This window comes from Urocitellus parryii, chromosome 4 (genome assembly GCF_045843805.1).
Source record: "Urocitellus parryii isolate mUroPar1 chromosome 4, mUroPar1.hap1, whole genome shotgun sequence".
NCBI lineage: Eukaryota > Metazoa > Chordata > Mammalia > Rodentia > Sciuridae > Urocitellus > Urocitellus parryii.
This window is the reverse complement of record NC_135534.1, coordinates 53953744-53965905: the sequence shown is the minus strand read 5'-3', so window position 1 is coordinate 53965905 and position 12162 is coordinate 53953744. Positions and strand designations below refer to the sequence as shown.

The window sequence follows — 12162 nt, the reverse complement described above, 5'->3', positions numbered from 1 at the left end:
AAAAATCCAATGGTAACATCTTCCCATCTGCATCTATTTATCTAGATACATATATGATACAACTAAGAGATGATATCGACACAAATACAAAACAGTGTGTCCTCAAGGATTCATGTCTTAAATTTAATTCCCACTGTGAGATATTAAGAAACTTAATCCAACTATGGTGTTTAGAGGTGAGGCCTTTGGGAAGTGATTAGGATAGGGTCATCAGGGTAGAAGATGGAATACTAATGGCTTTGTAAGAGAGAGACCAGAAGGTATCCAAGTATACTCATCTCTCTACATGTGACATCCCATGTCACCTCCAGATTCTATTAGCAAGAGGCATATCACCAGATTCCCCTTGGGTCCCGGACCTCAGAAACAGTGAGCTAAATAAACCTCTTTTTTTTTTTTTAAAGGTTTTGGACATTTTATCACTCACTCCTTAGAGGTAACCTCTTTTCTTTATGCATGTATCACTGTGACTGGCTCAGTTGTTTCTTTTAAAATTAAAAGGTTGAACTAGGGGTGTATGTTGGTAGTAGAGTGTTTGCCTAGCATGTGCAAGGCCCTGTAGTTTGATCCTCAGCACTGGGGAAAAAAAAAAAAGTAAAGGTCTTGCAGTTTTTTTTTTTTTTTCTTAGTGGTAAAAATGTACATTAGAATTTGAGATCAGCAGGCATGGTGGTATATACATGTTATCCAAGAGACTTGGGAGGTTGAGGCAGACAACTACAAATTTGAGGCCAGCCTCAGCAGCTTAGCAAGACCCCATCTCAAAATAAAAAATAAAAAGGACTGGGGATATAGCTTAGCAAAATAGCACCCTGGATTCAATCCCCAGGCCAAAAACATCAGTAACTTCAAGAGAATATATTTCTATTCGAATGAAGTTGTTTTTATTTTTTAAAACATTTATTTATTTATTTTATGTGGTGCTGAGGTATGAACCTAGGGCCTCACACATGCTAGGCAAGTGCTCTACCACTGAGCCACAGTCCCAGCCCCTGAAGTTGTTTTAAATATAAGTACTTCCATAAAATAAATCCCGAGGATGACATTTAAGTTTCTCCAGTACAATTTATTTTATTATTATTATTACATTTTAGTTTGCATTTATTAAGTATCTTAGATATATTACACTCAAAGTAACAGAGCTCTAGAGAGAGAGACCATTAATTAAGAAGAGAATAGCCTTAGTGTCTTAGTGTGTCAACTTTCTATTTATTTAACTCACTCACCTTCCATTGCAGACGCTTGCTCTCTTGTGGCCACTACTACATAATGGTCTTTCAGATGTGACCAAAGGGGCTGGGGTTATGGCTCAATGGTAAAAGTACATGCTTAGCATGTGCAAGGTCCTGAGTTCAAACCCCAGCACCAAAAAAAAAAAAAAAAAAAAAAGTGTTGGGGTAGATGGCTGAAGCTTGAATTTACATTTGGACTTAGGCCAAGTCTGTGACTCCATGAATACAGGCCACCAAGTATATTTGGGGTTTAGCCTGATAAAGTCTCTGATGAGGAAATCTAGAAAAACTGGCAATTCTCTTAGGAGAAGAAAATATACCACCATCTAAATTGACAGCTATAGTTTTCTAACAGGAAAAATAAATAGCAAAGCGAAAGGGTATATAATAAACATGGAGAAAACACTCTGATAATAGAGTAAGTACAATGTGCACATACCAGAGTAAATGGGCTTCTCCCGAGTCTAAGCTCTTACTTTTATTTTTAAAAGTCTGATAAAAATTTGCTCAATTACATTTTATATGGTAATATTTAGTGAACTTTGTCCCAAAAGGCTATGTTTTAATTCATTTGTAAAAATAACAAAAGTTTATCATTCAGACTCTGGTCAATAAGAAAGAAAACATTGCTAGAAATAACAATAAATAATTCTGCACAAAAGACCAAGTGACATAAGACTTACTATATTAACCAATATATTTTCTTTGTATTTACAATAAATCCATTTGTTAATACTGTGATAGAAAAAAATAAATCAGTCCACATCATGTAGTAGAAACAGGCTTTAAGGATGATCTTATCTTCTCACAATGAAAACATAAAAGGATTTTTAACACAGCTAAAACACTTTTCAACATAATGACAGTCTTGGGATGAAGCTAAAACTGACACAGTACTTTAGAATGGCTGTGTCCTGGATACAAGGAACCAAGGGCATTACCATTAATCAAGCAGCAAAAAGTGGTTTAGTTTTTCCAGAACTATTTAAGTACAATAGTTACCACATGAGAAGTTACTTTTTTGAGTTAGAAAAGTAAAAACTCTAAATTGGGAAACTGCATTAATCAAAAACAGTCCCAAACAAAAAAAGCCATCACAGGAAAACAAGGCATTCTTCTAGGTATATCATGCATAAAAGGGATAATTACATAATAACTAATGACCAGACTAATAAATAAATGAGGTAAATTTTACAGTCATTAGAACAAATAAACTACATTTAACCACTAGTGCCATGCTGCCATTGTTTGTTTCAAAATATAAAATAATTATTCTAATGTCTAAAAACTATAAGCTTCAGAGATATTAAAGAGACACTGTAACAAAATATTATCTGAATATAAATTATCAACTCCAATGATAGTTATCATGTAATTCTCATTTTTTATATGACGGTGCAAACATTGTAAAAGGTAGAAAAAAGGATGAAAATAGACTGGCCAGAATCTAAATTACCAGACTAATCCATGATAAAAGTCTATAAGAGAAATAAAAATAATATTAACAAAATAGGTAACTTGATATCCTTTCTATATTCAGTGGTCTATGAGGATATAACCTTTAAACAAATTCATTACATCAAAGGCAAAAAGAGAAAAAACAAATCTCTTTGAAACTTTAGTTATACAGCTTAAGCTCTGAAAGAAGGCTAATATTACCAAGAATTGCACCACTATCTATTTTAGTCATTAGATATGAGAAAAATATTAACTTGAATGAATCAGTTATACCAAGAATTCCTACCATGCTATTATTATAGTATCTACCTATAGGTACCCTTGGTACAATAATTTATGTGTATAATAACTATTGATGACAGTACTTTTCATAGTATATCAATTTCCATTTTTACTTTCCTCTTTTACCTTGACACTTATATGCATTAATATGCATTTATTTTATGTCTGATAGGAAATATTATTTTACAAATTCCTCGTTTCAATTACTGAAGAGGTGATTTAAAAACATAAATGGATGCACCTGCTAATCCTGAGATGATAATGATGGTGATGATGATGATGATGAAAGCAAACCCAAACCCAGATGATTTTTCACTCAAATTTTTGCTTTAGTTTTTTTTGGAAGATGGCTGGCAGAATAGAAAGAACAGCTAAAATCATCAAAATAAATACTGAATTCCAGGAAACAGCTTCCCCTGCAGTTGTAAGCTGGTACAGTGTTGTTCCTGCTTTAATTGCTACAAAAGAGGGGGGTGCAACACCTAAAATAAAATAAAAAAAAGCAAAAAGTAAAAACCATGCATTTTTTTTTTTTAAAGAGAGAGTGGGGGGGAGGGAGAGAGAGAGAGAGAGTGAGAGAGAGAGAGAGAATTTTTAATATTTATTTTCTAGTTCTCGGCAGACACAACATCTTTGTTGGTATGTGGTGCTGAGGATCGAACCCGGGTCGCACGCATGCCAGGCGAGCGCGCTACCGCTTGAGCCACATCCCCAGCCCCAAAAAACCATGCATTTTTTAAAATTAAGAATTTCTGTGTTCACAAAATTTCTCATAAGAATACAGCTATTTCCATTTGGAGAGATAATCATGAAGCATAGCTGCCAGGCACAGTTGCGCTTGCCTATAATCCAAGCAGCTAGGGAGGCTGAGACAGGAGGATCTCAGAGTTCAAAGCCAGCCTCAACAACGGGGAGGCACTAAGCAACTCAGTGAGATCCTGTGTTTAATAAAATACAAAATTGGGCTGGGGATGTAACTCAGTGGCTGAGTGCCCCTGAGTTCAGTCCCTGATTATAAAAAAAAAAAAAAAAAAAGAATCCAGAAATCCTCAAGTTTATTCCTACATAAAGAATTAATCTTGGGACTGGGGTTGTGGCTCAGTGGTAACTCGCTTGCCTAGCATGCAAGAGGCACTGGGTTCGATTCTCGGCACCACATACAAATAAATAAAATAAAGGTCCATCAACAACTAAAAAATATTTAAAAAAAAAAGGGGGGCTGGGGATGTGGCTCAAGCAGTAGTGCGCTCGCCTGGCATGCGTGCGGCCCAGGTTCGATCCTCAGCACCACATACAAACAAAGATGTTGTGTCCGCGGATAACTAAAAATAAATGTTAAAATTCTCTCTCTCTCTCTGTCCCCCTCTCTCACTCTCTCTTTTAAAAAAAAAAAAAAAAAAATTCTCTCTCCTCCCTCTCTCTCTCTCTAAAAAAAAAATAATAATAATCTTTCAAAAATTACCTTTTTTTTTTTTTTTCAAAAATTACCTCTTAAGTATAATGAACAACAAAAATCAAGAAGAGTTTCACAGCTTTTATCAATAGTTTAAGGAAAAAAACAAGGAAGCCAGACCTGGTGGTACGGCTGCTTAAAGGCTGAGGTAGGAAGATCACAAACTCATAGCCAGTTGGGCCACTTAGTGAGACTGTCTCAAAATAAAATAAAGCTCTGGGCTGGGGATATAGCTCATTTGGTAGAGTGCTTGCCTCACATGCACAAGGCCCTGGGTTCAATCCCTAGTACCACCAATAAATAATAAAATAAAGCTCTAGGTTCAAATCCCAGTACCACACATAAAAAAGAATGTGATCTGATCTAGCAATTTCAAATGTAGGAATATTAATGTACATGAGCAAAAATCAAGTTTTAAAGAATGATGCCTTATAATAAAAATCTGAAAATTATCTAAACCTTCAAAGATAAGGTTGAGGACTGGGGGTGCAGCTCAGCAGTATAGCACTTGTCTAGTATGTGCAAGGTCCTTGGTTTGATCCCCAGTATTAAAAGAAAACAAAATAAAATTGAATAAATTAAATATAACTAATTAAGAAACATAAACATATTGAAATGTAAAGATATCCAAAACACTGGTAGAAAGAGCAGGTTATGCAAGAGTACATAAGGAACTTAGCTTAGTTTGATCCCCAACACCACAAATAAATAAAGGTATTGTGTCCATGTTATTTAAAAAAATAATAATAATAAAACAAACTAAAATTTCTATCTATTTCATCTATTTCATCTGTAAAACAAGGGGATGAGATACCCATATTGATACAATTGCTGATGAATTTTTTATAAAAGTAGCAACAGGATGCAGCTCAGTGTTAGAATTGCCTAGTATGAGCAAGGACCTGGGTTCAATCCTCCAGATCAAAAAACAAAATTAAGTTAAACAAAAAGTAGCAATAAGGGCTGGGGTTGTGGCTCACTGGTAGAGTGCTTGCCTAGTACCTTTGAGGCCCTGGGTTTGATCCTCAGCACCACATAAAAAATAAACAAACAAATAAAATAATAGTATTGTGTTTATCTACAACTAATATATATATTTAAAAAGTAGCAATTCCCAAAATCTAAAACAAAAAGAAAAAGTAGCAATAAAAAATTGACTTTGACAATCCCCTAGCACACACAAAAATTTTTATTGTTTCTTCAAAAAGGTCTAATTTCATTAGTATTAAGCTTTAACAGATATTCAATATGAAACATCTACTCATTGTATCTAAACAATTCAATTTAAATTGGAAAGAAAGTCAGAGCACTCTTACTAAAGAACCACAAGAATTCAAAAAATATGTATGCATCTTCATGTCCATTGATTAATTTCAAAATCAAGTGGTCAGTTCCTTGAAAGCAAAAATGTGTGTCACTCTTGCCTTTGGAAATCACTTTGGTAATACCTACAATAAATGCTGACTTCAATGAAATGAAAACTAGGATCAATCCACTACTGAAATTAAAAGTTCAATACTTGTTAGAAGACAAAGATAGGGGCTGGGATTGTGGCTCATCGGTAGATCCTCAGCGCCACATAGAAATAAATAAAATAAAGGTATTATTAAAAAAAAAAAGAAGACGACGATGACAAAGAGAATACAAATCAAGTTCTGCTTAGATTAGAGGTATGGCTCAGTGATAGTTCAGCATGAGCAAGGCCCCAAGGGTCAATCCCCAGCACTGGGAAAAGAAAAAAATTCTACCTAATTCTGTATTATTAAAGAAATATTTAGTAGAAAGTGGTCTTTAAAGAGGTAATGCAGCCTGAAGCCTGAGGCAGTATAGCAAGTGCAAAGCCAGTCTCAGCAGCTTAGACCCTGTCTTAAAATTAAAAAAAAAAAAAAAAAGAAAGAAAGAAAGAAAGAAAGAAAGAAAGAAAGAAAGAAATAAAGAAAGAAAGAAAGAAAGAAAGAAAAGAAATAAAAGCACTGGGGATATAGCTTAGTGGTAAAGTGTCTCTGGGTTCAAATCCCAATATCAAAAAATAAAATTTAATAAAAACATAATAAAACAAAACACTTAAATCAAAACAAACATTTCTGAGTAATCTATACAGGCCAGGCTTTGTGCCCAAGAATTATACTGAGCTCTAACACAACATGAACTAAAGGCCTTACCTAGAAAAGTGCCAATAAAAAAAACTTTCAATGGCACATTTATCACAGGAGATGTAATATTAATAAACCAATTAGGCAGAAATGGCGTTATTCTCAAAAATATAATATAGTTAATGAGATGTTCTCTATGACGTTCAACCTGTCATAAGAAAAAAGATAATTAGCATCAGATAAAGACAATTTTAAAAATAAGTTGCTTTATGTAGCACCTTATTTCAAATTCTTGTCCCTAATATTTCAGAATTTATCCAGCAGAAGTAATTAAAATAGGGCTGGGTTTGTGGCTTAGTGGTAGAGTGCTTGCCTAGCACATATGAGGCACTGGGTTCAATTCTTGGCACCACATGAAAATAAACAAATAAAATAAAAGGTATTATGTACACCTACAATTAAAAGAAATTTTTTTAAAGGAAAAAAAAGTGATTAAAATAGAATTTGCAAATGACAAAACTGTATACCAAATGCTCATTACCATAGCTAAATAACATGAGTTTTTTTGTTTTTAAATTGTGCTTACTGATCAATGGTATGCCACTCAAGTCCAACATCAGCTTTATGATGGCTCAATGATATTTGACACCTAAAATGCCAAATTTAAGCGTATGAAAACTAGATAAAGCATACACTCCAAGTGGCCAATTTTTAATGCCCCTACCTTTCTACAATGTAATGAATTACTATATCACAACAAATCAAGCTCTATGTGTTCTGTGTTGCTGATGATTAAACCCAGGGCCTTACACTGGCTAAGAAAGCACTCTACCACTGAGCTACACTTTCAGTCCCTAGTACCAATTTTTAAAAAGTCCAGATAATCACGAGTGAACTCATTCATTGTTGATAAATGAGATTAGATAGGTATATGGAAATCTTCAGCTGATTAAATAAATACACATTGATTATAATTTATACTGCCTTTGACCAACTGTTAAGTTTTTTTATTATTGTTGAATTTATTTCCATAACTATTTCTTACTTATTCTTTTTAGATATACATGACAGTAGCATGCATGAAATACATGTGTGTGTATATATATATATATATATATTTTTTTTTTTTTTTTTTTTTGATGGTGCTGGGGATTGAACCCAGGGCCTGTGCATGCGAGATAAGCACTCTACCAACTGAGTTATATCCCCAGCCCTCAAGTGATTGACTTTTTTTTTTTTTTGATAGTTATAGATGGGCAGAATGCCTGTATTTCATTTCTTTATTTTTATGTGGTGCTGAGGATGGAACCCTGTGCCTTACACATGCTAGGCAAGCGGTCTGCTGCTGAGCTACAGCCCCAGCCCAAGTGACTGATTAACCTTACACAAAATAGCTATTCCAAAGAAAAGCTTAAATAGTAAAACTACTTTAATTTTCATTACTGATATAATGAAAGAACACTATACTAGAAGTATAGAGACATAAGATTCTAAACCATTATAATTAAATGTTAGTGATCTGGGGCAAAATATTAAATTGTTCTTAATTTCCTAATCTTAAAAAAAAGGGGGGTACAGCAGGATAATCTCAAATTCCTATGAGATACAATAGTTTATTCCTTCTGATTTTTTATAAAAATAGGATTTGCCTCACAATATTATGTTAGCCTTCTCTGTGTAGCAAGGTTTTATTTGCAGGGATCCTGATTGAAGATAACAAAGTGTCTAATTATGTAGATACCTTCATACTGACCTGAACTTGTCTGCTGATTAAATTTATGAAGACAAAGAATTAGGATTATCATTTCAGAGGATCTAGTGGTATAACTCAGTGACAGAATTTATGCTTTTAATGAAGAGGTCCTGAGTTTGATCCTGAACACCACAAATAAACTGATAAATAAAATAATCACTACAAGTAAAAAAAAAATTTGCTTACAAAATTATTGTCAGGAAGGGCTGGGGATATAGCTCAGTTGGTAGAGTGCTTGCCTCGAATGCACAAGGCCCTGGGTTTAATCCCCAGCACCATTAAAAAAAAAGAAAAAAAGAAAAAGAAAAAAAAATCATTGTCAGGACCAATGATATATGCCTGTAATCCCAGTAATTCAGGAGGCAGGAATATCTCAAGTTCAAGGCTAGCCTCAGCAATTTATCAAGACTCACTCTCTCTTTTTGATACTGGAAATTGAACCCAAGGGAACTTTACTGAGCTATTATCTCCAGCCCTTTTTATTTATTTTGAAACAGGGTCTCACTAAGTTGTTTAAGGCCTTGCTAAGTTGCTGAGGCTGGCCTTGAATTTGGTATCCTACTGCCTCAGCTTCCTGAGTCACCAGGATTATAAACATGTGCCACTATACCCAGCTAAGATCCTATCTCAAAGGTTCAATTTCCAGTACTTAAAAAAAAAAAAAAAAAGCAAATAAATAGATATTCATATTTGCATACCACTTGATGTTGTAGATACTCATATTTGCATACCACTTGATGTTGTAGATATTCATATTTGCATACCACTTGATGTTGTTTGGGTGAAAAGATATTTTTTTTTTTATTTTTTATTTTTTTAAGTTGTAGTTGGACTCAATATCTTTATTTATTTTATGTGGTGCTGAGGATCGAACCCAGGGCCTCGCACGTGCTAGGCAGGCGCTCTACCGCTGAGCCACAACCTCAGCCCCGAAAAGATAATTCTTATTATCTAAACTACTTTTGTGCATAGTTTTGCTATTTGATTTAATACATACATTTATGTACTTTCTACATAAATTAATATTAAACTTATGTAGGACTACACATTGACTTCTCACTTAACCAAAGTTATATTACATAATTTGAAATAACCTGGACACAATTACACACACCTGAAGTTCCAGCTAAGGCAGGAGGATCACTTGAGCCCAGTCTAGATAACATAGCAAGATCCTGTTTCAAAAAACAAAACTAAACAAACAAATACACATTTACCTGCTGTGACCATTTTATTGCTTTCTCTGTTAGGTATTTGTACACAACTGGTCTTCCAACCAAATAGGAAAGCATATAGCAGAATGAGGCACCAAGTCCAGAACACTGAAAAATAATAATAAGCCATAAGCATTTTTTTTCCATCTTATTCACATGGATATATTCACCTGAGGAAAAGCTCAACTCATTAACTTCTTTGGGGGAATGGGGTGGCTACATTGCAAGTATTATAATTCAAATGAGACCACCCAAAACAAATTAACACTTGTGGTTAAACTTAGTGGCTAGAGCCAATTAATTAATGTTATCTTTTAGCCTAAGAATACAATTTCAGCCACCAATTTTTTTGTCAACTGCTATGCTTAAAAACACTTCCCCCATCCCTGAGACCTAACTCACTGTGCCCACCAACATTCTTAAACTACCTGAACTCACAAAACAATAGGAAAAAACAAGTCTAAAACAGCTTATAAATGTTAATGAGTCTATAATAACCCTGTTTTAGAAAACAATCCATAACACCTCTTTAATGAGGGTTTTAACACATACCACTTAAACTCCTCTTAAATTAATAAATTTATGCTTAAGCAGTCCAGTGGGATACTTACCAAACAAACAAGAAATAAGGCTAGTGGAAAGGGATAAAGAAACCCTGAGAGTATACTGAGAAATATAGAGCCTGGAATAGCAAATGTTTGCAAGCTGTTAACTTTTAAGTTAAGGATTAAAACATAATTAAGTGAAATTTTAAAAAGACAAACTCAGCATTTCAGGAAAAAGTATACAGAAATTATCATGTTAATGAGATTACATCCATATTTCAGTTAAGGTTAAGAATCCCTTATCCAAAGTGCTTAGGACCATAAGTGTTTTGGATTTTTCCAGATTTTAAAAAATTGGCACCATACACATCTCAGAGATAGGAACTAAGTCTATAGACTTAACAATAAAGTTCATTTGTTTCACATTTATATTATACACATAACCTGGAGGTAATTTTACACTAATTTTAGTGTGCCTATGTTTTGACTAAACCCTGTCACTAGAGATCAGATGGGGAGTTTTCCACTTATGGTATCATGTCAGCACTCCAAAAGTTTTGGATTCTGGATCATTTTGGATTCTAGATTGTTTAGATTAGGGATGTTCAATCTGTATTAAAAGACAAAATATGACTCCTCAGCTATAATGCTTCTAAGTGGATAATTTACTAAACAATAAATACCAAACTACAATTAATAAATGCAGTGCTAATAAAATTGTGCTATTAAAAGAAAACCAAGATTCAAATGTATGAATTGCCAAGATCATTGTAATGTCATGTGTAGCTAATTAAAAAAAAAAATCCATTTATATAATACAGAACTATATCTCAGCCGAGCCATTGAACATAGAAACAAAAGTCGAATATAAAATTTCTCTATTTTTCCCAACAATGTTCAGAACATTGTTTTGTTTATTGTTTTCTCTGTGTTTTGAGTTCCGAATCTGATAAAAGATCATTCATTGCAAAAAAAAGAAAACCAAGACAAGTATCCAACATGTACCAGAGAGAGAGGAATTTAACAAATTTGGCAAAAAAGAGAAAAAAAGGAAAAGTCTTTAGTAGTCTTAAATAACATGCTTCTCTAATGCATTTGTTTCAGGAAACAAGATTTCTGGCTGGAAATCTAGGTATATATAAGGTTATTAAGAATTTATTTAAAATTTAATTATGACAATTACCTCAATTAACTTAATAAAGTTACCACTCATTAAAAAAACTAATAGGGATGGCTGGAGGCAGTGGCACATGTCTGTAATCCCAGTGGTTTGGGAGGCTGAGGCAGGAGGATCGTGAGTTCAAAATCAGCCTTAGCAATTAGCAAGGCCCTAAGCAACTCAGGGAGACCCTGTCTCTAATAAAATATAAATCAAGGGCTGAAGTGTGGCTCAGTGTGTAAGCACACCTGGGTTCAATCTGGTACTTAAGAGAGGGAAAAAAAAAAAAATAGGGTAGGGATGATCAAATACAGTAAAAATCAGACACCTTGTTTTTTAAAATAGGTAACACTTTTTATACTGTCTTCTGATTCCCAGTTTTGGTTTGGACAACATTGCCACCCCTAAGATAATTTATTAAAAGATAAAGCAAAATGATATCCAAAGTATATATATATATATGGGGGCTCCATAGCCATAATGCCTCTTTGTGTGTGTGGTGCTGGGGATTGATTGCATTTGAGGCAAGCACTCCTCCAACTGAGCTATGTGGCCAGCCCCTGCCTCTAACTTTTTTTAATATTTATTTAGTTGTAGTTGGACACAATACCTTTATTTCATTTATTTATTTTTATGTGGTGCTGAGGATGGAACCCAGGGCATCACACGTGCAAGGCGAGTGCTCTACCGCTGAGTCACAATCCCAGGCCCGGCCTCAATAATTTAAGTGAGGCCTCAAGCACCCGAGTGAGAGATAAAAAATAAAGAAGGAGTGGGGTGATGGCTTAGTGGGTAAGACTTTATTATGGAAAATTTCAAATATCCGAAACTAGTATTAATGATGCCCAATATTAACTTTTTACTGTCATAAATATCTAGTCTGTGTTTGTTTTAATTTCCAAAATGTCTCTATTTTTTTTTTTCAGTATTGGGAATTTAACAACTCTGATGGCTTTGAGCTACATCCCTATCC

At 34.1% G+C, this 12162-nt stretch overlaps 1 protein-coding gene across 1 annotated transcript in view; it reads right to left on the bottom strand.

Moving 5' to 3' along the window:
* Positions 1 to 1060: 1060 nt before the first annotated feature.
* Positions 1061 to 12162, bottom strand: part of Tmem41b (transmembrane protein 41B) — a 29288-nt gene continuing 18186 nt past the window's right edge. Inside the window, exons 4-7 of the mRNA XM_077797550.1 lie at positions 10097 to 10190; positions 9489 to 9593; positions 6588 to 6726; positions 1061 to 3454 (exon numbers count right to left, since the gene is read on the bottom strand). Of these exons, the coding sequence (XP_077653676.1) occupies positions 3285 to 3454; positions 6588 to 6726; positions 9489 to 9593; positions 10097 to 10190 (508 nt within the window). The 3' untranslated portion in view covers positions 1061 to 3284. The remainder of the gene's footprint in view (positions 3455 to 6587; positions 6727 to 9488; positions 9594 to 10096; positions 10191 to 12162) is intronic.